The 26,113-nt window shown below is 43.3% G+C and overlaps 5 protein-coding genes across 11 annotated transcripts; all 5 read right to left on the bottom strand.

Moving 5' to 3' along the window:
* Nucleotides 1–2: 2 nt before the first annotated feature.
* Nucleotides 3–1,779, bottom strand: LOC106402054 (GDSL esterase/lipase At1g23500). The gene is made up of 5 exons (XM_013842694.3): nt 1,303–1,779; nt 1,022–1,152; nt 719–940; nt 380–635; nt 3–243 (listed from the first exon to the last, which is right to left on the bottom strand). Exons 1-5 carry the CDS (start codon nt 1,565–1,567, stop codon nt 80–82), a joined length of 1,038 nt encoding a protein of 345 aa, XP_013698148.2. The 5' UTR covers nt 1,568–1,779; the 3' UTR covers nt 3–79.
* Nucleotides 1,780–2,642: 863 nt separating this feature from the next.
* Nucleotides 2,643–4,623, bottom strand: LOC125587796 (ADP-ribosylation factor 2-B). Of its 2 annotated transcripts, none has more exons than XM_048758986.1 (7): nt 4,394–4,623; nt 3,772–3,928; nt 3,610–3,680; nt 3,378–3,497; nt 3,162–3,280; nt 2,985–3,066; nt 2,643–2,881 (listed from the first exon to the last, which is right to left on the bottom strand). In XM_048758986.1, the coding sequence occupies exons 2-7, from the start codon at nt 3,917–3,919 to the stop codon at nt 2,876–2,878; spliced, it is 546 nt and encodes a 181-aa protein (XP_048614943.1). In that variant the 5' UTR covers nt 3,920–3,928; nt 4,394–4,623; the 3' UTR covers nt 2,643–2,875. The 2 variants fall into 2 exon arrangements, with proteins under 2 accessions (XP_048614943.1, XP_048614944.1); XM_048758987.1 differs by having other exon boundaries at nt 3,772–3,920; nt 4,394–4,613.
* A 365-nt stretch (nt 4,624–4,988) lies between these two features.
* On the bottom strand, nt 4,989–8,633 carry LOC106401757 (probable glucomannan 4-beta-mannosyltransferase 3). 2 transcript variants are annotated; one of them, XM_013842335.3, is made up of 9 exons: nt 8,424–8,633; nt 7,473–7,624; nt 7,051–7,380; nt 6,868–6,966; nt 6,509–6,761; nt 6,162–6,409; nt 5,711–6,024; nt 5,434–5,628; nt 4,989–5,329 (listed from the first exon to the last, which is right to left on the bottom strand). In XM_013842335.3, the coding sequence occupies exons 2-9, from the start codon at nt 7,536–7,538 to the stop codon at nt 5,167–5,169; spliced, it is 1,668 nt and encodes a 555-aa protein (XP_013697789.2). In that variant the 5' UTR covers nt 7,539–7,624; nt 8,424–8,633; the 3' UTR covers nt 4,989–5,166. The 2 variants fall into 2 exon arrangements, with proteins under 2 accessions (XP_013697789.2, XP_022558678.2); XM_022702957.2 differs by lacking the exons at nt 7,473–7,624; nt 8,424–8,633 and having other exon boundaries at nt 6,873–6,966; nt 7,051–7,293.
* An 861-nt stretch (nt 8,634–9,494) lies between these two features.
* LOC106401758 (probable polygalacturonase At1g80170) lies at nt 9,495–23,718 on the bottom strand. Of its 3 annotated transcripts, XM_048758985.1 has the most exons (9): nt 23,127–23,718; nt 22,854–22,982; nt 22,598–22,768; nt 22,477–22,497; nt 10,648–10,855; nt 10,490–10,571; nt 10,310–10,418; nt 10,118–10,234; nt 9,495–10,021 (listed from the first exon to the last, which is right to left on the bottom strand). In XM_048758985.1, exons 1-9 carry the CDS (start codon nt 23,436–23,438, stop codon nt 9,710–9,712), a joined length of 1,461 nt encoding a protein of 486 aa, XP_048614942.1. In that variant the 5' UTR covers nt 23,439–23,718; the 3' UTR covers nt 9,495–9,709. The 3 variants fall into 3 exon arrangements, with proteins under 3 accessions (XP_048614942.1, XP_048614940.1, XP_048614941.1); XM_048758983.1 differs by lacking the exons at nt 9,495–10,021; nt 10,118–10,234; nt 10,310–10,418; ... (2 more) ...; nt 22,854–22,982; nt 23,127–23,718 and adding exons at nt 17,594–19,042; nt 19,127–20,019; nt 20,104–20,238 and having other exon boundaries at nt 22,598–22,761; XM_048758984.1 differs by lacking the exons at nt 9,495–10,021; nt 10,118–10,234; nt 10,310–10,418; ... (4 more) ...; nt 22,854–22,982; nt 23,127–23,718 and adding exons at nt 17,594–19,042; nt 19,127–20,019; nt 20,104–20,238; nt 20,312–20,474.
* LOC106397327 (pentatricopeptide repeat-containing protein At1g74600, chloroplastic-like) lies at nt 23,394–26,033 on the bottom strand. Of its 3 annotated transcripts, none has more exons than XR_007324172.1 (2): nt 23,760–26,033; nt 23,394–23,634 (listed from the first exon to the last, which is right to left on the bottom strand). XR_007324172.1 is itself a non-coding variant. In XM_048758980.1 (1 exon), exon 1 carries the CDS (start codon nt 25,898–25,900, stop codon nt 23,909–23,911), a length of 1,992 nt encoding a protein of 663 aa, XP_048614937.1. In that variant the 5' UTR covers nt 25,901–26,033; the 3' UTR covers nt 23,757–23,908. The 3 variants fall into 3 exon arrangements, 1 of the variants encoding a protein (XP_048614937.1); XR_007324171.1 differs by having other exon boundaries at nt 23,410–23,634; nt 23,764–26,033; XM_048758980.1 differs by lacking the exon at nt 23,394–23,634 and having other exon boundaries at nt 23,757–26,033.
* Nucleotides 26,034–26,113: the final 80 nt, after the last annotated feature.

Here is a 26,113-nt window from a genome sequence, read left to right as displayed (position 1 = left end):
TATTAGTCTATGAATATGGAATTCAGAACATGAATAATAACTATAACAAAGTTAAAATAAATATAAATGTAGAAATCGATCATGCCAGTTTCTCCTTGAGTTCTTCAATTATCTTTGGTGAAATCGTTTGGTATGACTTCTCGCTAGGATGACCAATGTCCCAAAACACGTAACGAGATGCATCCGGGCAAGGAACAGGAGAAATCGTCGGCATATAACATCCATCAGCCGCATCAATAAACCCTATAAATTTCCAAATAAAATAAAATAACAGATTATTCTTTAGACCAAAAACAAAGAACATATCATTTTTGAAAACATTGCTATAATTGACACAAGGTACAAAATATTGGGATTTTTCATTAAGTAAAGCTGTTACCTGAAGCCTGAGGATTGTTGATGAGATCAAGAAGAGAATTATACATGTCTACGTAGACAAACTTGGAACCAGGAAGTGTTGTCCCGAGATTGTTAAGTTTAGCTGCTAACTTTTTGTTGAACGTATCAGCCCATTGATTTGCAGGATATGCACATACTTTCAAAAAATTTCCAGCCGCGTCTCTTGCTCCTGGCAAGCAACCTAATGGTAGTGTTCCAAGAACCGCAAACTTTCTTGCTCCAGTATCATATAGACTCTTCAAATAACAAAATATAAAATATTAGTAAGTAATTAGCTTGACCACAGAAAATAAAGTAATATTGACACAATGATATGTACCTTTAAAAGATTATCAGTCCAAGTGACCATGAGATTAGTGTAATCTGAAATAGTGGATTGTGTCCGCCCAGTCGCAAAGGTGATGGCAAGATCGTTATTACCAGCTGAGATTAAATAAACAGCGTTTGATATAAGTGCATTTGTTTGTTCTCCTACAACGCCGTTTAGTCTAGTGACATACTCTTTGAAATCTTTCACCTGATCTGTCACCCATATAACTCCCTATGGACATACATTCCACAAGACATAACACATTGTTAAATGGATGATAAATTAAAACTCTAAACAAAAATGTCGGTTTACTTGTGAACTGGCAGTGCGTTCATCGAGACCTGAACCACCGGATGCAAAACAAACACCGGTCGAGAGATCATTGTTGGAAAGGTTTGGATCACGGTAAGCTGGTAAGAGAGTTTTTAAGCTCAAACCTTCGGCTACACAATAAAAAGACTAATGTTGGTAATATAATTTTTTGATAAATAGTAAGATAATGAGTATTATTGAGTGTCCTATTATTGAAAGTAACCTTGTAGTATCTAGCTAATTGTAAAAAATATTAAAAATGTTAACGTTAAGGTATATACCAATAAGATCTGAGAAAACTCGTCCATTTCCAAATCTTCCAGTGGCTTTTCCACCAGCAAAGTCTCTACCATACGGAAAGAAATTGCATTTGGTAAGAGTCCTGAGATTGTTGTTGTTTCCGGTATCGAGCATGGAATCTCCAAAAGCGAAGAGTGCAGAAACTCTTGCATTTCCTGAAAGTTCTTGAGCATGACCAACAGAAAACAAGCAAACAAAAGACAATGCTAATGCTAATAACATTGTAGAAAGTAAAGAGAAATTCATATTTTCGGTATCTATTTTTTATGAATATTTGGATAAACTGAAAAGGTGGTATATTCGACGTCAAAAGAAGACTACTGGTATTTATACATATACGTAGAGTTAAAGAAGATTGTAATTTCCAAAGTTCGCAGATTTTGATTTTAGTAAATTATGGGAAACAATTCAATTTAACACGATGAAATTTGTGAGGATATTTAGTATTTACTATGATATTAAATACACATGAGAAATGAATATTTGTGAAAATATTTATTTAAGAGAAAAAGACAAAAATAGCACTAAATCAAGTTTTTGTTCCCAAACTAGCACTCAATGTCAAAAGTCACAAAAATAGCACTTAATGTTTTATCAAAAGTCACAAACTTAGGGTTTAGAGTTAAAAGGTGGGGTTTATGATTTAGAGTTTAGGGTTTAGGGTTTAGAGTTTAGGGTTTAGGGTTTAGGTTTTAGGGTTTAGGGTTTAGGGCTTAGGGCTTAGGGTTTAGAGTTTAAGGTTTAGGGTTTAGAGTTGAGAAATGAGGTTTTGGGGATAAGATTTCAAATTTTGAAAAATAAAAAAATTAAAATTTTCAAAGGTGCTATTTTGGTCATTTTAGTTTTGGAGTGCTATTTTTGTGATATAAACTTAGAAATGTGCTATTTTGGAGATTTGCCCTTTATTTAAGCAATAGATCATGAATGTTTTATCCGGTCTTCTTTTTCATACCATTAACTATCCAAGTTCTTATATCAAATTCAAATACTACTTGATTATCGTCTTTGTAGATATCCTCCTAGTCAAAAATGGAAAGTCGAATATTTGATCTGATGAGTGGTATAAGAAAGTAATCATTGACATTAATTTAAACATTAACTCCGAACAGCAATCCCCAAAGTAGTCCATGAGTCATTTGATTGATCTTTGGAAATCATAATTTTATATTTCATTGTCATACAGTTCGACACAGTTTTAATATAGCAAGCAAATGTCTCAATAGCATATTCACACGATCACATGATGTCTATTAGTATCAAATGTAGCCGCGGTTCCAACTTATGAATCGAATGCAAAAGTAAAATGTGACAAAGAAAGCAGTAAGAGAGAATCTTGGATAACAAGCTATATATGTAATAAGGTAGTTTCTGTGTTCTACGTACAAGAGGCCCCTCCCGCCTTACACAAGTTAAAACAACGATCACAAAATCAATCCACATACCCGAAAAAAACAAAAACAATATAAGATAACCGGAATAAAAAAAACTCAGATAATGTTTTGCCCCCGCATCAAGATTTGCCCAGCAAAATCAACTCAACCACAAACTTTCCCTCTACGCCTGCAAGAAACAAGCAACAAGAACACAGAAGAAATAATTACAACGTGCACAAATATACGAAAAGAAAAACAAAAAAAATTGAGGTTTTAGGACGTTTGTCTACCTTGCCGGCGATGTTGTTGGACAACCAGTCAAGACCTTCGTAGAGTCCCTCGCCTGAAGTGGCACATGTGCTCTGGATGTACCTGAACAGAGAGAGAGAGAGAGAGAGTTCCATATACATATAAATACATCATTAAGCAAGAGAACAATTAAGGAAGATTAAGATGATTCATTATACCAGTGACGCTGACGGAGAGAGTGGAGACCAAGCTTATCAGTGATTTCAGCTGCGTTCATGGCATTTGGAAGATCCTGCTTGTTAGCAAACACAAGCAGAACAGCATCACGCAGCTCATCCTGTATAAACCCGATAAATGTTTTGGTAAGTCTACTTGCACGGATGGAATCATGAAATCAAGAAACAAATAGGCAGGATAAACACTGGAAACAGAACCTCATTAAGCATCCTGTGCAATTCATCTCTAGCCTCAACAACACGGTCTCTGTCATTGCTGTCCACCACAAAGATGAGACCTTGAGTGTTCTGGAAGTAGTGCCTCCACAATGGACGAATCTGACAACAAGTGCAGCAGGTGTTATATACCATGTGCAGTTCAAAAAGATCCAGAGGTTGCAATGCAAAACCAAAACTAGTGAATCGTTTAAAAGTTGGATAAAGATTATACCTTGTCTTGACCCCCGACATCCCAGACTGTGAAACTGATGTTCTTGTACTCCACAGTTTCAACATTGAACCCTGTCCACAAATGTAAAGTTTAATCATTAAGGTCAATGTAAGCAACACATTTTGTATGTACATATAGCTCACTGATGGTTAAGAAACATACCAATAGTGGGGATGGTGGTGACGATCTCACCGAGCTTGAGCTTGTACAAAATGGTGGTCTTACCAGCAGCATCAAGACCAACCATGAGAATCCTCATCTCCTTCTTGGCAAAAAGCCTGCTAAAAAGCTTGGCGAACGACAGTCCCATCCTGCTTCACTAATCACACCACAAAGATATTAATTTATGTAACTCAAACGTAAACAATATACAGTTCAATTTCAGAGTATAAACTTAAACCGGTTGTAATCAACATCAAACCAACAATAACCGATCTCTTAACCGGTGCTCATCGTGTCAATACAACAACACACAAAGAGATCAGAGTAGCGTATCACAAAGCAATGCATCCAGCGATTACTAATAAACATAAAATATATATATGAACCAATTACGAGTACGACGAGCAATCGAAGATGGTTTTCACAGATCCAGACTTAGACGCGATGCAATGGCACATCGACTCGTTAAAATTTTCAAATCTCAGAGCATCAATCAGAAACAGAACGAAACCTAGATCAATGCAAGAGATTCGATTCCCAAACTAGAAAAATGGGAATGAAACCTGCAAAATTTGTTCGAATTGAGAATGCATATGGTATCATAGATCCAGATCAAGAATACCTCTGCGTATATGATCTGATCGAGAGAGAGAGAGAAATGGCGTAACAACGAACGGAGCTCGATGAAAGAGAACGGAGCTTCAAAACAACGCTCAATATTAAAAGCGGAGAAGATCTTTATACAGGCGAAGGGCGAAAACGTCAATTCATTGTCTTATTACCGGAATACCCTTCGAAGACCCATTTGCAGAATGTTTTTTCTGAGCTTACGCGGTTTACGTGCGATGATGAGTGATTTAGCCGTCGATGGAATCTAGCCAATTAGAGGTTCACACGTCATTATCGAAGTTCCATTTTTTACTTGTATTGTTTGCAAAACTCTTCTCTGATTTCGGTTTGGTTTAACTTTAGATTATTCGATTCTTAGTTGAAGAATATGTTTTCCATTTCGGTTGGAATTCAAGTTTCTTCTTAAAACCTTAATTTTGCTTTAGAACAGATTCTATTCTTTTTACATATAGTTCGGATTTGGTTTTTCCAGTAAAAAATGTAGAATACACCAAGATATGATTCGTTTTTTTAATTGGTTATTTCGGTTTGGTTTTAGTTTGTCAGGATTGAACTTGCTTTAATGTTACCTATGAACCAAGTACCTATACATTGGTATAGAATTCATAGCCACATCTTGGATCATTACAACATAAACATTTACTAGTAGTAATACATTTGAGTGTGAAAATTGGAAGAGTTAACATTGTTTATCCAAGATCCAATCCCTAGTTGTTCTCTAACATGAGTAGCAAAATAACATTTGTTTCTCAAAACCAAGTCTCTCTAACCAATGGGAACAATGGTGCCAATATAACCAACTCCAGCTACAAAAAATGCACAAGCCTGTAAAAACAAATAAACATAGAAATATGATCCTCCATAGGCGAAATCATAGCATCCGCAGATGAATATATATAACCCAACAACAAGCTCCCTCCAATTGATTCTGCAAAAATAAGAAACTATATTATAATACTTACAAATATTTAAATATGCTTTCAAGGTTTAAATAACTTTGAAGAGTGTTCGTGTGTTGTTATAGTTTAGTACCTTTGTCCAAATCTGGTATAAAGCTTAGTTGTAGCTTTAGCTATTAACTTAGATTTGAGTGTATCACCTAGTTTTTCTGTAACAACCCATTCGTTAACCCGTCCTGCTTCTAGTAACCCAATGAAAGTGGCCTTTGTGCGGTGCATAGACATTACATTCTCAAACAAGATCCAAAACACAAGAAGATGGAGTGATCTGCATTAGACACCAATCATCAAACTTCAACTTCACAATAAGAAATGAGAAAAGAAGAGTTTTAATGTGTTAGAGGTGTTACCTAGGTGTAGCCAGAGCGTTAAGGAGAGTGATTGTACTAGGAACGTAAACAGTTGCCCATTTAGGAACTTGGAGCTCAGGGAACATCACAGTTGCTGGTAAGATCAGACAATAGAAGACAAATGTGAAGATGTGTACTACTATCTTCCTTATGAAGAAGAAATTGTATATGAGATACAACTTCTTCCATGCAGAAACTTTCTTGTTTTGTAGAATCTCAATTGTCATCTTCCTCCAGAGGTTGGCTGGTCCACAAGACCATCTATGTTGCTGAAACCTGTATGCTTTGAATGTGCTTGGCAATTCATTTTTCACCTGAATATTTCAATAAAATAAATGTATCTTCAATGAATTTTTTAAAGAACACTTGATTGAGTTATAAATTTTTTGTTGTGAACAAACGAAAATCAAGCGACGAAGAAAGTAAGAGATTTAAGTCACTTTCAGAATACCTCGACGTTATGGACATAGACAAACTTCCAACCATGAAGACAAGCTCTTACAGCTAAATCCATGTCTTCTACTGTTGTTCGATCTTTCCATCCTCCAGCTTCATTTAAAGCTGCGATTCTCCAAACACCAGCGGTTCCATTGAATCCAAAGAAAGCATGGATTGAAGATCCAGATTCTTGCTCAGCCAAGAAATGGTAGTTTAGTGACATCTCTTGCATTCTTGTCATTAGACACTCATTTGCATTCACTACAAACGTGACACATACACATATTTAAGTCATTCCCTTCTGTTTGAAAAATCCAAAACATAACCATTAGACTTCCAAAAGATTGATGATGAGTTTACCAAACTTCCAACGGCATTGAACAAGGGAGATTTCACGGTTGTGAATAAGAAAAGGAATGGTTCGAGCCAAGAAGTCAGGATCAGGCTGAAAATCAGCATCAAAAATGGCGACAAACTCGCATTGTTTCACATAGTTGTGCATCATTCCTGCCTTTAATGCTCCAGCTTTGTATCCAATTCTGTTATCTCGAATCTCTGACATTATGTTTATACCTTTTCTAGCCCATTTATCGCATTCTGCATTCACCAGTTCCTGTCATTTCCACATCATTTCGTATGTCAAAACTCTCTATTGATGTTGAGTTAATCATATAAATATATAAACTAAAGAGTTAGAAAGAAAAAATTGAACAAAGGACCTTACTAGCTGGATCTGTGGAATCATCAAGAACTTGAACTATCATACGATCCAACGGCCAAGATAGTCTGCAGGCTGCTCCTATAGATAACTGACACACCTGTGACAGCAATAACACGTCTCCTTGTGTATATGTATATTAATATAATAAAGTTTGGTTACAAAAAATTAATGAAAATCTTACCTCTTTTTCATTGTACATTGGGATCTGAATGAGAACCATTGGGTAGTTTGTGTGTGCTAGCTCAAGGTCATCATCGTTTATAACCTCCCACTTGTGTACTTTTTCAGGTGTTCTTCTAAGTAACTTCACAATCACTACAACTACGCTCATATAAACTCTTTCTATGAATAGCAAAAATGACATCACCAGACACATTGTCACTAAGAACTTCAAGATTGGTATAAAGACAAAGATTCTCGTCTCCTTCCAAATGTATATAAGTTCTCCAATAATGCCACTTCTAATAACCTCATCTGTCTCTGAAGATGATGCTAAGTTGCGTCTTTGGACCTTAGGACCCAAAACCCAAAAAAAAAATTAGATAGAATGTGAAATGATTAAGAATCATGATTAAGTGAAACAGAGAGGAAGAAATGATTTACCAGAAACCAAGAGGAAGGTGGGAGAGAATCATATAGAAAGTTGAAGAACTTCATGAATGGTGACATTGTTTTCTCTCCACAGCTCTGAAGAAGCTCAAAACCTGAACATAGAGGAAATTATATTTCCTCTAGCAGAGATCTTGGTTTGTGTCCTGAGTTTGATGATCCATATTAATGTCAGAACTAGATCTTGTTTTATTCCTTCAATTATATATATAATAGCTTAGGGGCTGCTAGCATAACAATATTCTCTTAATTTCATTTTATTATAATCTAAGCAAATTAAAGAAAGAAAGAAAGAAAAGGGGTGGTCTAATATAATTGTAAGCTATGATTTCGGTTGTGATGCATTGTTAGTCAATTACATCCACTTGCTTATTCTCCCCTGGTAGATAAAGTCGAAGTAAATGTTACAGTTGTATTCGTTATTATTTTGTAGAAAGTGATGTTGACATTTGCTGTTACTATTCTAATATTGAACATTCCTCATCTTCTTCAAAACACTGTTCATTCTCTAATGGCGTGTTGTTTCTTTCTCAAAACTGATAAATAAAAATGTTTGACTTCGTTTTCCGAGAAATATTGCAATCAAAACATGACTTATAGATGATGGATGTTATATGTGAATGACTATATGGATTACAATTCTATACAAAGTAGATGATAGATTAATGTTCAACGGCAGGCCTTTTTGTTGAAACGATTGAAATAAAACCAAGTCACGTTGGATCTGCATTATCAACTGAACAAAACTAAAGCAAAAGTTTGGCCGTCCGAATACAGAACATGTGCTTAGATATCAAAAAGGGTAATTCTAAAAAGTCAGAAACCTTTAGAGATCATCACTTACAAAAAAATTCAGAAGTAGAACTTAAAAGCAAATGCAACATTATGAGTCAAATAAGATTGTTGACAAATGAGATTTGAGAAATGTTGTCTTTGTGACTTTACCTCAGAAGCTTTCTTCTCCACCACCAAAGAGACCTCTTCAATATGTCTTCTAAGAGAGAAACCACTTTCAGTTTCTTCACAACTCTATTTTTTTTTGTTCAGAATGATTTGAATAGGGTGGAATGGAATGAACATGAACATTATTTTGTTTATAGTGGTTTGTTTATAATGGTAAAGAAACTCATTATTCTCGCACGTCTTAGATTCTCCGGTCCATACCCATATTAGCTTGGCTTTTTTCTTTGTTTTTTTTTTTGAAAAATATCTCTTTATTCGCATCCCTCTGCATATAAACAAACTAAGTAACTTATTATTTTATACCATATGAAAGAAAATTAATAATCATATACAATGTATAATTACAAATTCTTTTTCTAATTTCACATTACATAAAGTCACAGTCTGCAAATTGTAAGCTAAGACTAGATCTTAGGCTCATGTATAGTTGGTGAGTTGTATTAAAAGGAGTAAATAAATGGGCTGGCATTGGTCATTGATGTTTACAGCTACTCACAAATTGGGAATACTAATTAGAAAATAATAATTGCATCCTTTGGTGCCAAACATATCAAACATTTCAATCTTAAGTGCATCCTTTGGTGTTCCCATGTGCTATGTTCTTCTCTATCCTAAAAAGTCAAAATTTTCCTTTTAAAATTTCAATTTCACGACAGAAAGTGAAACTTTCACACCGGAAAAGTTCAAGCATTTTAAATTCTAATCAATCAGCAATATAATAATTTTTAGTTGAATCATCATATACCTCTATGCAGTTAGATACTTATATAGTTTATTTGCAGTATCAATACTTTGTAACTTTCATTGACATTAACTATTAGATATTTCATTAAAGTTCGGATCTTAAAATGAGATTAATTATCATTTATAAAGATTAAAAATACTACAAGAATAATGTAAACATAATTCAAATATAACCATGAGACATAAATCTTCGTAAAGCAATTTACTATGATGTAAGTGAAATTATGTAAGCGTAAATATTATTCATAGAATTGTCCATTATAAAATTATCAATATTATAATTTTATAGTTTATAATAGAACTATAAAATCATTGTAAAAAAAACATTAACGTTGAGAAAAACCGTGCTATGATTTGTACGATACAATAGATGGACAAATGCTTACTATTAAGAACAATCTAACGGTTGACTTTACGAAGTAAAGATTTTTTTTAAAAAAAAACTTCGTTTACTGTATCATATGCTTCAGAAAACTATATTACACATCCCATCCCTCACTACAACACATAGAACATCACCACCATCAGAGCTCGTCGTGGCCAATCTCAGCTTCCTCAGTCACCAAAACAGGTCCTGACGTGTGACTGTGGTCGAAGCCCTTGTCGTCGTGTGAGTATAGACAATCCGCAGACGGATGAATGACTCCATACCCAAAACCTTCAGCCGAGTTACAATAAGCTTCGACTTGACCATCTTTGCCTTCAAGATTCACATTGTTGAGGACAATGTGGCTGCATGGGACTGTGTCGCTGCACGCAAATTTGATGGCTTTCTCACTTTTTGTTGTCCCAGTTATGTTCCGGTACATTATTTGGCTGATTTTAACCGCTGATGTCTACATTATACCAAGAAAAAGAAACAAAACATTATCTGAGTTAAGTTTTGCATCTTTGAGTATAATCACCAGGTTGTGTTGTGATTGTAAAGAAACCTGGTTTTGACAGGAAGTTGGATTATCGCAGTAGAACTGATCAATGAGTATAGGGTTAGAGACATCTTGCATCTCTACGTTTGTGAATCGAACATCTTGAACGTAACCTGAACCTCCCTGTTGTTCCAAAAGAGTACACAATGAAATAAAAAGTTTCCGAGTAAAGATTGAAGCTATTTTTTTCTGTATTACCTGATATGTTTTGATTCTGAGTCCATTAGTTGTCTCTCTCAATAACGCAGTGTCCAACACAACCTTTGTTACAATGCCTGTTGAGTTATTATTCCCAAGACTTCCAATGCTGCGAGAATCTCCAAAGAATGATATAATTTGATCTGAAAAAAAATGTTATCAAGTGACTTGATGATGTACCTGATTCCATGTCCAGGTCCACAATAGATTCTCTTCATCTTTATATTAGAGCTTGCATTCACAATCGAGACACAATCATCCCCTGTTTAATCCAATCTTTCGAGATTAGGCTTAAGCATGTTTCATTTGCGTAAAGATTCTGGTTTAAGAAGAAAGACCTGTGCCGATTTTACAGTCTTGAAGGACAACATTGGTGGATCCAGTGATGTGGATACCATCAGTGTTGGGACTATCTCCTGGAGAAGAGACCATAACTTTGGAGACTCGAACTGAGTCTGACCTTGCAATGATGAAATTCATCTGCTGGCTGTTCTGGATCGTCAAGCCACTTACTTTCACACCTGAACTAGAGTCTATAGTTAGTGCCTGCATGGAAAACAAGAAGCCAGTTGAATCAAACTAAACAAGAAGCCATTAATAAGAAGGTAAATGTAGAGGATGGATTTGACCATCCCACAAGGCCCGAGGAATAGGGCCTGGCCCGGATTAGGAAGAGCGACGGCTCGATCGGTCGGCTCAAGAGTCAGGTCTCTCGGCTTGACTCTTGAGTACTTTTAGTTGATCATCATCGACTGAAGTACGTTCGGCTCAGCGGCTGCTCGGACGCCTACGGGCTTCTCGGCCCAGCAGAGGAGGCCCACCAAGACGGCGTAAATTAGGTCAAGGACGAGGTATCAGGACGTCTATATAAGGGAAAGGGGAGACAACGAGAAAAGGATCCGAAATCACTGACTAACACTTGACGGCTAGATTAGGGTTTTCACCTTTGCTTCATCTCGCCGTTAGTTGTACTTTTCCGGTAGCTCGTCGAGCCACCGGATTCCTTTCTGTCGCACTCTCTTCTTTTCCCTTGTAACCGACCGAACGTTTTTTCTCCGACCATTAATAAGACGTCTTTGTTAAAACCCACATCTTATTATTTACCGTTTTCCGATCAAACAGTTGGCGCCCACCGTGGGACCACTAGCAAAGTAACGTCAGAACTATGGTCGTTAGCAACGACAGTTCTTCGTCAAGCGAGGAGCGCGAAGCTCTCGAGGTGACACCGGCTCCAGAGGTGACATCTACGCCTACACCAGTAACTCCACTTCCCCATCCTGCATCTATGGAAACTATCCTGGCACGCCTCGCCCTACAAGAAGCGGCGCAGAAGGCGGCAGTTGACCAAATCACGGCGATAGCAAAGATCCTTGCTCCTCTCGCTGCAAACGCCGAAGCTTCAACGGCGCAGTATCGTCGACACCTGTTCGCCACAGAACGAACCGCCGACTTGGCACCTACGCGGGATAACGATAACCAAAGCGCCGGTAACGACACCAACGCGCACACAGCAAGCGAACTAGCCGCGTTGAAACAGTCGGTCCTCGATATCAATTCGAAGATCCAACAGGAGACGACGTCCGCGCCCCAAATCGAGCATGTACTCGCGGAATCTCTTCGTACACCCTTCACGCAAAAGGTTACCGGCGTGCGGCTACAGAAGATGGAGAAACTCCGTCTTCCAACCTTCAAAGGTCTCTCTGACCCTTCTACTCACGTCACGTCTTTCAACATAGCGATGCGACGCGCAAACCTGACCGACGAAGACAAAGACGCCGGCTTTTGCCAACTCTTCGTCGAAACCCTAGAAGGACCGGCCCTTACTTGGTTCACCGGCCTCAGAGAGAACTTCGTCGACTGTTTCCACGACCTCTCGACGGCTTTCCTTAAGAACTATATCATGTTCACCAACCAGGAAGCGACCGTGTCAGATTTGTGGAACCTCACTCACGCCAGCGACCAAAGTCTCCGCGACTTCATGGAAAAATTCAAAGCTATTGTCTCGAAGATTGATATTCCCGACCATATCGCCGTCGAATCTTTGATGAACACCTTGCACGTCGACTCCACATTCCGCCAGGATCTTTACCGATATCCGACAAAATCTGTCTCCGACGCCATCGCTCGCTCGCACAACTTTATCCGCATGGAAGAAGACACTAGAGCAAAGTTTGCAAAAGAAGCAGCAGCGAGACAGCGATCCTCCCGAACGAACGACACCCGCCCCGAGCCTCGCCAGCACTCCTCCGGTGGAAATACCACTCAGAAGCGAGGCTACGTTAGCTCGGTCGATGATGAGGAATCTCCAAAATCAGCAGCCATCACGCGAGAGAAAGGCTGGAACCACTGGGATCGAGACTCCGCTCCGAAGCAATCAACCCAAACCGAACCAGCGAGTTCAAACTCCGAGGAGCCGAAAAAATGGTGCCTCTACCACAAAAGGGATTCCCATGACACGAAGGAATGCAAGGTCCTCATCGGGCAGTTTTTCGACGGGATCACTAATGGGACAATCCAAATGCCCACTTCTCCTACGACACCGAAAAACACTAAAAGCTGGAGTAAGAACAAGGAGAAGAAGGCACAGAAGTCTCAAAAGAACACGGCCCCGAGCGAGGAAAGAGCAAGCCCTGAGCGCACTCCCGTCAACAACGTCGGCCCCGCCAACGATTCGTCAGAAGACGAACACCCGCGTCGCCGGCGACGAGTGGAAGTCATACTCTCTCGCCCTTGCGACTCCTCTGATGACGACGTCCCGACAGTGCAACCAGATCTGCGCGATAAATTGGACATCAAGGATAAGCAGTCCCTCGCTCCCTCGAAAGCAGATAAAGACCTACGCATTCTATTGAAGCGAAAAAGCGCCACGAACGAAAACACAGGAACCACCGACCTCCGTGCGACCATCTCAAAATGCAACGCTCGGAGAGTCGGTCAAACTGGCGACCTTCGTGACCAGCTCAATTCGAAGGCCGACGATCTGCGAATCCAACTCAACCGTTCGAAAAGGTCCGATCTGCGACGACGTCTTGAGTCAAAAAAGAAACAGCCCGTAGAAATTCCTACATTCGAGAACACAACTGACGATTTGAGGAAGCAACTCGAATCAATGCGAGCTAACCGAGCCCCGCACATTAGTGTCATAATGGGCGGATCACCACCTTGCGGTGACTCGGTTCGAGCCGTCAAAGATTACAAACGTCAAGCAACCACCTCTCAGAAGTGGCCTTCTTCAGTCGAAAATGATCACCAGATCACTTTTTCGGCACTAGACACCAAGGGGGTCCACATGCCACATAACGATCCTCTCCTCGTCGACCTTGACATCGGCGAATGTCTGGTCGCAAAAGTCCTTATTGATACCGGCAGCTCAGTCGATCTCATCTTTCGCGACACACTCGACAAAATGGGAGTTGATTTAAGGGATATGAAGCCTTCCTCTCGCACGCTCACCGGCTTCAACGGAGCCTCGGAGCAAATGATCGGGACAATTCGCCTTCCAGTTTACGCAGGTGGTATAACCCGCACCGTCAAGTTCTCCGTCATCCGCGCCAAAGCACCCTATAATGCCATACTCGGAACACCATGGCTGCATTCCATGAAAGCCGTCCCTTCGACTTATCATCAATGCATCAAATTTCCCGGAAAAGACGGCAAAACTCAGACGATTCGGGGAGATCAACAAGCCGCAAGAGAACTACTGATCGCAACTGTAAAGATGCAGCAACAAGCTTCCCTTGTCAACTCCGTCAGTAAACCACTCAACAAGATATACCCTCAGAAGGAGGAAGTTCGCGAAGTCGCAATTGATGAATCCGACCCGACGAAAATCATCCGAGTTGGCGTCTACCTGTCCGACGACGTATGTTCAAGGATCATCTCTTTCATCAAAGACAACGCCTCGACGTTCGCCTGGAAGACTTCCGACATGAAGGGGATCGACCCCGCAGTTACCTCTCATGAACTGCACGTCGATCCGACGTTCAAACCCATCCGACAGAAGCGACGAAAACTCGGTCCAGAACGATCTAAAGCCGTAAACGAAGAAGTCGACAGGCTCCTCGACGCGGGTTTCATAACCGAAGTCCGATACCCCGAATGGTTGGCTAACCCGGTTGTCGTCAAAAAGAAAAACGGCAAATGGCGCATATGCGTCGACTTCACGGACCTCAACAAGGCGTGCCCAAAGGACAGTTACCCACTCCCTCATATCGATCGTCTCGTCGAATCAACTGCTGGTAACGAACTCCTAACCTTCATGGACGCTTTCTCGGGATACAACCAGATCTTGATGCATCCCGACGATCGCGAGAAGACGGCATTCATCACCGACAGAGGGACCTACTGCTACAAGGTGATGCCCTTCGGGCTAAAGAATGCCGGCGCGACTTATCAGCGACTCGTCAACCGAATGTTCGCTGATCAGCTAGGCAACACCATGGAAGTGTACATCGACGACATGTTAGTCAAATCGCTCAAGGCCGACGATCACCTAAACAACTTACGCGACTGCTTCAAGATCTTGAATGACTACGGGATGAAGCTCAACCCGGCCAAGTGTACCTTCGGTGTCACTTCGGGAGAATTCCTCGGCTACATTGTCACTCAACGAGGAATCGAGGCTAACCCCAAGCAGATCTCGGCGATCCTCGATCTTCCAAGCCCAAAGAACAGCCGCGAAGTACAGCGACTAACCGGACGCATAGCAGCTCTCAACAGGTTCATCTCGCGATCAACCGATAAGTGTCTTCCCTTCTACGAGCTACTAAGGGGCAACAAGAGGTTCGTCTGGGACGAAAAGTGCGAAGAGGCGTTTAATCAACTCAAGCACTACCTCACAACCCCCCCAGTACTATCAAAGCCAGAAGCCGGCGACACATTGTCTCTCTACATAGCCGTCACATCCTCCGCTGTCAGCAGCGTGCTCATTCGAGAAGATCGGGGAGAACAGAAACCAATCTTTTACACAAGTAAAAGAATGACCGAGCCGGAGACGAGATACCCAACACTCGAAAAGATGGCCTTAGCTGTCGTCACCTCGGCCAGGAAACTGCGACCCTACTTTCAGTCGCACACGATTGAAGTGCTCTCCAACCAACCACTCTGACCGGTTATGCAGAATACCAACCAGTCAGGACGGTTGACTCAATGGGCGATGGAGCTGAGCGAACATGACACCGTGTACAAGAATCGCACAGCAGCAAAGTCACAGGTCCTTACAGACTTCTTGATCGAGTTAACACCAGAGCTGGAGCAAGACCTCATCCTACCAAGTTTAAACTGGATCCTCCACGTCGACGGTTCATCCACGAGTAAAGGGTCGGGGGCAGGAGTGCAACTGCAATCATCAACAAGAGAACTCATCCGACAGTCATTCAGTTTTGGTTTTGCGGCGTCAAACAACGAAGCTGAGTACGAGTCCCTCATCGCAGGGCTCCGCCTCGCCAAGGCAGTAAAGGCCAAAAGAGTCAGCGCTTACTGCGACTCTCAACTTGTTGTGAGCCAGTACCTCGGCGATTACGACGTCCGCAACGAAAGGATGGACGCCTACCACAAACTCGTCCAAGACCTCACGCGAGACTTCGAGTTCTTCGAACTCACTGCTCTAGGAAGCAAGCTACACGATCAAGTCAAGAGGACAATCCCAATCCATAAAATCGAGAAACCGAGCATCGACATGAAGGCGGAACAGACTGCAATTGCAGCAGCGATTAGCGAAGCGATGGACATCGACGAAGCAGAACCTCCTTCGAAGGATGATCAGCCAACAGACTGGCGCAAGGAACTCATCGATTATCTCGCTGAAGGTTTATTGCCCACCGAGAAATGGGACGCGCGGCGACTGAAGCGACGTAGTGCACACTACGTTGTCATGGACGGGGAACTACACCGATGGACCGCGACGAAGGTGCTACTCAAATGTATCTCCGGTGAAGAAACGAGACTAGTCATGGCCGAAACACATGAAGGAGCAGCAGGCAATCACTCGGGCGGACGAGCTCTTGCATTAAAAGTGAAGAATCTCGGATTCTACTGGCCAACCATGAACGCCGACTGCGAGAGATATGTGCGCAAGTGCGACAAATGCCAGCGTCATGCTCCCACCTTACACAGCCCAACGCAGTTCCTGCATACCCTAACTGCTCCATACCCATTCATGCGATGGGGAATGGACATCATTGGTCCAATGCCGGCATCTCGCCAAAAGAAGTTCATCCTGGTCCTCACAGACTACTTCACCAAGTGGGTTGAAGCCGAAGCCTATGCCAGCATCACCGACAAGGAGGTGCAAAACTTCGTCTGGAAGAACATAATCTGCCGACACGGGCTCCCATACGAGATCATCACAGACAACGGTTCACAATTCATCTCGCATCATTTCAAGGGATTCTGCGACAGATGGCGCATTCGACTCAACATGTCGACCCCGAGAAACCCGCAGAGTAACGGCCAAGCTGAGTCGACGAACAAGACCATCATCGACAATCTGAAGAAACGACTCGACTTAAAGAAGGGTTGCTGGGCGGATGAACTAGATGGTGTCCTGTGGTCCCACAGAACAACTCCTCGCGGAGCGACGAAGGCTACGCCCTTCTCAATGGCCTACGGCGTCGAGGCAATGGCTCCCGCAGAAGTGAATGTGACGAGTTTGCGCCGATCACGAATGCCACAAAACGTCGAACTCAACCGTGACATGCTGCTCGACGCACTCGACGACATCGAGGAAAAGCGCGACCAAGCACTACTCCGTATCCAAAATTACCAGCATCAAATCGAGAGCTACTACAACCAAAAGGTTAAGTCGCGTCCCCTCGAAATGGGCAATCTTGTTTTAAGAAAGGTCTTCGAAAATACTAAGGAGTGGAAAGCCGGCAAGCTTTGAGCCAACTGGGAAAGACCATACAAGATAGTCGAAGTCATCAAACCAGGAGTATACCGCCTCGAGACTTCAACAGGCGAAGCAGTACCGAGAGCTTGGAACTCCAAACATCTCCGCCTCTTCCATCCTTAGTCAAGACGAACACTTTACCGAGTAAATGCGCCACTAAGGCCACTTTTACTCGGTCTCTTTAAAAAAAAAAAAAAAAAAAAAAAAAACGAGTAAATGCGCCTCAAAAGCCACTTTTACTCACAATCTAAGAACTACGAATGGTTTGATTCCCACAAAGGGATACGTAGGCAACCCAAAAGAAAAAGGGGTCCAGCCGAAAAAAAAAAAAAAACTCCTCCCCGAGGAATCGATCTCCGAAGCAGACGATCACTTAAGCGATGCCGACACGAGCATGCCCCGGCTTCCCGAACAAGCGTATTAATACTCGCATCCCACGTTGAATATGTCCTGATCAGACACGCGTTCACGGGAGTCGACCGTGTTGCGATTTAAACCAACACGGCCGAGACAATGACTCCAACTCACCCTGTAATTTGCTAAGAAAGATTTGGCCCGCCGAACGCTTGAAAATTACGTTAGGGTCGATTTGGAACCGTCAACGTCGAAAACTCATAATTAACAACCAAACTCAAATGACGAACGATCGCGAGTCAAAGAAATCGACCGAGACAAAGTCATGACGAGCTAAACACTACGACGATTCAATATCTCGAACAACGTTTATACCAAGCAAACAGTCACTTCGAATCTTGAGAAATCATGCATTTGATAGACAAGTACAATTAAAGGAAAACAGTTAATGCAATTCGATGAGTTGGAACAAAACAGAAGAAAAACAACAAAGTAGAAGCCTCGAAAGGCAAAAATCTAAAGGCAACAACACAAGTCCTACGAGACTCAAAAAAAAAAACAACAAACAAAAAAGACTAAGCTTCCCGATCACTCTCGCGTTCGTTGAGGACGGAGAGCTCTGAAGCCCTGACGCTCGACTCACGAGAAGCCGGAGAAACATGCGCTTAAACTGGTCTCGGGACGACCTCTGGATCAGCCAAAGGACCTTCAAGAAGAGGCGCTGGGTCTCCGCGCCGTTCTTCAGTCGGATGAGTAGGCGGAACGTGAAGACTCGCTGCAGTCTCCGGATCAATCAAGCCGGCGTTGGACCCATATGGATCGAGACTCGCCAAGATTCGAACATCCACAAACTGAGAGTCCAATACGAGAGGAGAAAGTGTGAGATCTTCCTCGGGTATCACGCCCACCCTAAGCTTCTCGGCTTCGTCCTCGTATTTCTTCTCTTGCTCGGCGAATATCTCGATAGTAGCTTGCGAGATGTCGCTTCCAGCCCTCCTCAAAGCCTCGAGGCATTTCCTGGTTCCGAAGGCTTGGCTATGAAGCAACCGGGCCTCCTCATAGGGACCTCGTCGCTCTTCTCGGGAGCGAATCCTAGCGAAGCGACGATTAGCTTTTGCGGCCATCTCGGCCTCGACTCTTCCTCTTTCCCTCGTCACTTCCAGGATCCTGAAATATCTGAGGCGCCTCATCTCTCTTTCATGAGACTCAACGAGCGAAGCCTTCTCGCCCTCAAGTTCGGCGTTCTTCCGCTCGAGCTCACAAACGACTCCCCGAGATACCTCCAACTCGGCTTTGAGCTCATCTCTCCGAGCGATGATGCGAGCAACCATCCCGTTAAGCCTCTCGACGTCAGCCCTCGATGCATTCAGCTGGCGAGCAGAAGCTTCCTCTTTCGCCGCGTGCTCCTTCTTAGCCAGCTCGAGTTCGCCCAAAGCTCCCTTCAAGGCAGTGTCGTACTTATCGATCACGACGTTCGTCGCACTATCCCCCTAAACAAACGAAGAGATGAAAATTGTAAGAAAAAGTTAAAGGACGAAGCAAAAAAAAAAGGAAGAAGGGGCCGAGTCATTTACCAGCAGCTTGGCCCTCGCGGCTTCCTCGTATTCACCCCCAAAAATGAGGTCCTTCACAGCAGGCAAAGGTTTCGCCCTCCCCCTTATTTGGCGAAGGAACTCTCCACACTTCTCGGGGACGTACGCTAGAGGGGCCGGTCCCTCGTAGTGAAACGAAACCTTGTCTGGAAAGTTGACTCCGGGCACCCTCCTCAAGATAGCGGAGCCGCGAGAAGAAGTGCCGATCTGAGCGACCCCTTCCCAATTGGGAACCGGAGTTCCCTCGCGAGAAGACGCCAGAATAGGAGATCGCCCCTCATCGCCGACCTCGTCGTTGCGTCTCCTGATCAAAAGCGGCGACTCCCCGCTGTCATCTTCAGAACCGTCCGGACGAGCGACATTAAGAGGAATTTCAGATTCCTCCCCTTCACCAGCTTCTGCCGCGTCGTCCCGTTCTCCCGAGAATTCAGCCTCAGGAGCCTCCTCTTCGGGTTGAAGTTCTTCTTCTTGAACATCACCCTCCTCAATCTCAGTCGGCTCCTCGGGATTCTCCGACTGCTCGTCGACAGGCCTCTTCGTCCTCTTCTTCTTCTTCTTCTTTTTCTTCTGGGGTTCGCCAGAAAGAGGAACGTCGCTCGCCTCCTCGGCGCTCCCCTCGACTCCCGAGCCGCCCCTCTTCCTTTTCTTACCCTTCCCCGCGCTACTAGCGCCAGAAGGGGAAACCGTGCGAGGAACCGTCGCTGAGGGTCCTTCCTCGCTAGCCAGTCCCAGCTGGGCGGCTAACATCGCGCTCAAATCGGGAAGAGTTCCCATCCTCTTTGCTTCAGAAATTTGCTTCTGGATGTCCTTCGGGAAGATATCTAGTCGCTTGGTGTGAATAGGAAGCACGGTCGGAAGGTCAGATCTCCACTCTCCTGAAAACATAAGGCAGAAAGGTCAGAACGCGATAAATGAACTTTGCGATCGAAAGAATAACTAGAAACGGCGAGAGAACGCACTTCGAGCTATCCGATCCTTAAACTCGCGAATCTTCTCGACGGTAATCTTGGACCAACGGTAGATCCGAAGCAAAGTGACGGCTCGAACGCTCTTTAGGAAATCCTCAAGATAGACTGGAGAAGTGGGATGGCCAACTGCGAGCACAACAAAAAGAAAGTTTCGTTAAAATCAACAAAATCAGACGTAGCTCGCGACAAGATATTCTACCACAAGAACGGTTCCATAGGACCCGATAGTCTTCTCGAGGAGGCTCCTCGAAAGCCGAGTCGTCGGACTTAATGAAGAAGTAGGAGCGCTGCCAATTCTACGTTTTGTTTGGATGACCGGCGCACACGTTGCAGTTTGGTCGCATCTTTACCGAGTAGGTTCCGTCCTTCATATCGGTTATCGAGGTCATCTCCTCGAACGACCTGACGCTCATCGGCATGTCGATCTCTTCCGCCAGAACTGATAGAGTGACGGCTAATCGCAGCGAGCCGTTCAGTAACTGACTAATCGCGAGATCTCGCCGCCTAGCGTACGCGGTGATCAGTCGCGGGATGGGGAACCAACAGCGAGTGTCGTTCTGGAAATAAGATTCGTAAACTGTTTGGTACCCGATCGGAGGAGACCAAGGTCTTTGCTCCTTCGTAGGAATGAGGAAAGTCACGCCTGTGGCGTTCTGGGCCCGAAGAACCCCCTTCACGCTTCTCAGGGTCGACTTAGTCTCCTCCACACCGTCCCAATCTTGACCAGCCACGAAAGCAGGGCGCAATAAGTCGGGATGTAGTCGTGGAAGCTCTTCGAAAATCCCTTCGGGATAGAAGGTCGTCGGAAGAAACTCGACTTCAGAGTTGTCGTCTTCTGAAGGATCGCCCTCCACTGCGCGAGCTCTCAAGATAATCGAATCAACGGGCACCGCCCCGCTCTGCCCGTCTCTCGCACACTCCGTCGCGTCCCTCACGACGACGTTCTCGCTCCCTTCCCTCGCAAGCCGTGTGGCATCTGCGACCAAAAGTCTCTGGGAGCGAGACAAATCAACCGTGTCCATCATCGCCTCGTGATGGGTCGACTCGAGACCCCCGATACAACCTCCGCCAGAACCCCTTGACGGAGCTGATGCCGCCGCAACCGATTTCCCTTTTTGCTGCCTCGATAACCCCTGAGCCGACGACATGATAGGACAAGGCGGCGGAGAACGCATCGAGTGAAGACTATAACACTTAGAGAGATAAAAGGAGAAGAGAGAGAAAGTACCTTTGATCGCGGAGGAAACTTGAAGAAATGAGAGGGGATCGGCGTATTTATAAGGAAAAGAGAAGGGGGGAACTCGAGGCATCATTATTAGGTCTATTCGGGCCTAGGTGGGCCTCGAAACTCTCCCTAAAAATCCAGCGGACCCTCGCGACGTTTCGACTTCTCGGTACATTTAAAAAAAAAAAAGGGGGGGGGAATTCGAGGTGTCGTCATTAAGCCTAAACGGGCCCAAATGGGCCTTGAAACTCTCCCAAATGTCCAGCGGACCCTCGCGACGGTTCGGCTTCTCGTCTGAATCGGATGTCGGTCATCTTAAAATTAGAATAAACCAACGGTTAATCTAGATATGTCAGTCGGGATCTGAATATCCGCGACTAATCGGCCTTGAGTGGAAATATTCCAGAACCTTTCCTGCGACACGACGACCAAAAGAAGAGATAAAAGCCTCTGCTGCTTGCTTCCGAGAGAACGACGCTGTGCGACTCATCGACCAACCGCTCCAACCTTCCGACAGACCTCCTATTCCCTCAAACCTTCAAACCTTAGAATCCATCACGAGCTGGAAAGCACTTCGCTCGCTAATGGACTGGGGGGGACTTACTGTAGAGGATGGATTTGACCATCCCACAAGGCCCGAGGAATAGGAAGGCCTGGCCCGGATTAGGAAGAGCGACGGCTCGATCGGTCAGCTCAAGAGTCAGGTCTCTCGGCTTGACTCTTGAGTACTTTTAGTTGATCATCATCGACTGAAGTACGTTCGGCTCAGCGGCTGCTCGGACGCCTACGGGCTTCTCGGCCCAGCAGAGGAGGCCCACCAAGACGGCGTAAATTAGGTCAAGGACGAGGTATCAGGACGTCTATATAAGGGAAAGGGGAGACAACGAGAAAAGGATCCGAAATCACTGACTAACACTTGACGGCTAGATTAGGGTTTTCACCTTTGCTTCATCTCGCCGTTAGTTGTACTTTTCCGGTAGCTCGTCGAGCCACCGGATTCCTTTCTGTCGCACTCTCTTCTTTTCCCTTGTAACCGACCGAACGTTTTTTCTCCGACCATTAATAAGACGTCTTTGTTAAAACCCACATCTTATTATTTACCGTTTTCCGATCAAACAATAAAGGCAATGGCTTCTTACCGTTGGTGCACTTTTGCAAGGCTGCAAGAGAGCAAGATAGAAGTGTAAGATTCTCATATAAACTCGAGAGGTTTACATTTTTAGTTATAGAAAAGCTAATTTTGGGTATAGAAGATTATACATTAGACTTGTTTTTCTTGCAAGAAGCAGCCCACCATTTGCTGCCAGAACCATCTATAGCTCCATTCCCTTGGAACACAACCCCTTCCAATTTCGAAAACTCGAGCCAAGTTCTTTGGAACTTCGGGTCCCAGTTACCGGGCTCGTCTGGTGCCACTATTGTTCCGTCAATCTATAAAAAAGTTTCTGATTTGTATAAGACATACCATAGGTATTTGTATCTATAGAAAAGGTCTAGCTTCTGTTTTTCTGCTGACCTGAATGACCAACTTTTGTTCACATGGACCGTTGAACTTCGTTGCGTTTACTAAATAAGTCTTTCCTTGTGGTACAAGCAACACAGATTTTGGCGTCCCACAGGCCTTGTTCCATGCGCTCGCGAATGCCTGGTTTGAGAAAAAAACATTGCACAACAACAGATTAGTGCACAAAATCTATAGGTAACGTATACATTCCAAGTTTAGGGAAACATTTTATCACAGAGACGCTGACATTTCTCATGGAATAAACAAAAATGATCTAAAACGCACCTGAGTATCATCAGAAACTCCATCTCCAGCTGCACCAAATGTATCAACATTCACCAGATTCTTACCAGAATTGAATGACGGCAAATCAAAGACCTTTGAATCAAAATCATAATCATCACCAGCATCATCTTCCGGTATGTCAAAGTTCTCAAGCTTCTCAAGGATGTCGACATATGCAGCTCCATAAGCAGTGACTACTAACAGACCAATAAGGGAAAGAAGCAAGAGCTTATCCATCATAGGTTTTTGATTATATCCACTGCTCACTAATATGCAGAGACGATTTGGTTTCAGAATGAATTTATAATGCATACTAATTAATGCGGTTTGTGGGGTTTATTGGCTTGGCTTAAAAGTACATGAAGAAGAAGAAGCCTTGTTTTTCTACAATATCTACGCTTAAAGCACAAGTCATGTTCTTTTCCACTTCTTTGCTTTACTCCAAAACCTCTACAACACAAAACCTTTGTGGTCAACTTGTTCTTGATGCATGTTGGTCCCATGAGATCTGAAATAAACAAAACGAGAAATAAGTCGCTGAATATTTCTCAATTATTAAACCTCAAGATGCTATTTTAAGATCTAACGAACATAAAATGATTTTATAGAAGAGGTCAAATGAGTTTATTGGACCAATCAGGCAAATAAAGAATCTTATCCTTGCGTCTTGTGCTTGTAGAGTGTTGTCAAATCATGTGTGGTGGCTTCAAGTAAAAGAACCCATTTCACATATGTACACTCTTCTTTATCATGAAGCTGAAGCAAATTACTGTCCTCCGTTATCAGTTTCTCAAGATGACTGAACTGTAACCAATCTCTCTCATGAGCTCTCGTGAGGCAGCAATCTCTCTGATTCGCCTGGAGATTTCAAAGTCACCAATCTCAAAGTAAAACTTAGAAACTTGAATGTAAACAGCGAAGTTGTCAGGTTCAAGATCCATCAAAACCTCCGCTGCTCTTCTTCCTATTGCTTCGTTTCCATGAACCCTGCAGCTCTGCAGCAATGAGCTCCACGCTATGCAGTCTGCATCTCCACGTGCCTTAAGAAGCAGCTTCTCGCCCTTTTCCACCAAACCAGCACGGCCTAGCAAATCCACCATGCACGCATACAGTTTCCTTCCTGGGACTATCCCGTGCTTCGACTCCAATGAGTTGAAAATCACTTCACCTTCTTCAACAAGCCCAGAGTGACTGCAACCTGATAGCACAGACAAGATTGTAACTTCGTCTGGTACGAGATTCTTTCCATCCATTTCTTTCAGCATCTCAACACAGTCTCTTCCCATGCCATTTCTAGCATATCCATTGATGATCGAGGTCCAGCAGAATACGTTAGGTGAATCAATCTCATCAAACACCTTCCGAGACACTTCATTCTCGCCGCTCTTCGAATAGGCATCGATTAGAGAGCACAAGACTGCAGCGTCAGATGCGTATCCGGATTTGATGGCACAGCAATGTACAAGCGTGCAGCTCTGTGAAGTTACTGCTTCAGAGAGTGATAAAGCCTTGAGGACAGTAGAAAGAGTGACTTCGTCGATTCCAGTTCCTTCATCAATCATCAAACCAAACATCTCGATGATATCTTTAGTGATGCCGCAGTGCCTAAGAGAAGTCATCAGCGAGTTACAACACTCCAGAGTCAGGCGAGGCAGACTCTGATGAACAGACACAGAACTCTCAATGTCATTGCATTTGCCGTACATGTCAATTAGAGCAGACTGCACATGAACACTAGAAACATCAAATCCCATTTTGAGGACATAACAATGGATCTGCTTCCCAGACTGAGTATCACTGTTTCTGCTACAGAAATTCAAAAACGACATGAATGACCTCACTGAAGGTCTCTTCCCCCAAAACTGCATCTTTCTAAACAAATCAAGAGACTCAAGCATAGACCCGTAATCAGCAAACACAGAAACAATCGAGTTCCACGATATCACATCCTGTTCCTGGACATCATCAAATGATGTCTTAGAACCGTATAAATCACCACAAGCAGAGTACAAGTCCACAAGCGCATTACCCACAAATATATTACAAACGTTCCAACCAGATTTAACCACTAGAGAATGCAATTGCTTCCCTTCGCATAACAACCGATCATTAGAACAACCACGGATCATATAACAATAACTCAACCCGTTCTCATCGACACCTTCAACTCCCATCCTACGATACACTCCAAACAACCCCTTCGAATCTCCATTCTCGCAATAACATCTCAGCATCAAATTACAAACAGCTAAGTTTCTCTCAGGCATTTCATCGAACAGCTTGAGAGCAACATAAACGAGCCGCAAAGAAGTATAGAGACCCACAAGTGCAGACCTAATGAACATATTACACTCAAACCCAAGCGAGATCACCCTGCAGTGAACTTGAATCCCTTCTCTGCATAACCATTCATCACCACTACATACACTAAGAACAGAAGGAAACGTGGAAGCGTTCTCTCTAAGACCATGAGAGACCATCTCCGCGTAGAGCTCGAAAGCTTTTACAGAACACCCGTTTCGGCTGTTCCCAGATATCATCAGATTATAAGTGATGACATCTCGTAGGGACATTTCATCGAACACCTCGTGTGCAGATATTAGGTCACCGGATTTTAACAAATCATCGATTTTGCAGTTATGGGTATAAACTAGGTCGCTAGGGTTTGCTTCGAGACACGAACCAAACTCCAAACGAGTCGCCGCCGTAGAACGTATGTGTTGAGCTAGCGTCGTTGTTTTGCGAAGGAAGTTTAAAGCTTGAGCTCCTCGCATGTCTCCGACACAGTAATGTCTCTCTTACAGCCGCCAATTCGCATTTGATTCAATATATAACTTTAAAAATTCAATCTTTTTCATCTCCTTGCTCAACAAGTATCAAGCAATGTCTTCACAAAGAAACCCTCTTTATTACTTTTACTTTTTTTTTTTTTTTTTGTCAACTTTATTACTTTTACTTATTGCATATATTTTATTTTTCTTACTTTC

This window comes from Brassica napus, chromosome C5, assembly GCF_020379485.1.
Source record: "Brassica napus cultivar Da-Ae chromosome C5, Da-Ae, whole genome shotgun sequence".
Lineage (NCBI taxonomy): Eukaryota > Viridiplantae > Streptophyta > Magnoliopsida > Brassicales > Brassicaceae > Brassica > Brassica napus.
Note: the sequence above shows the minus strand (reverse complement) of the source record. Positions and strands in the feature narration are given on the sequence as shown.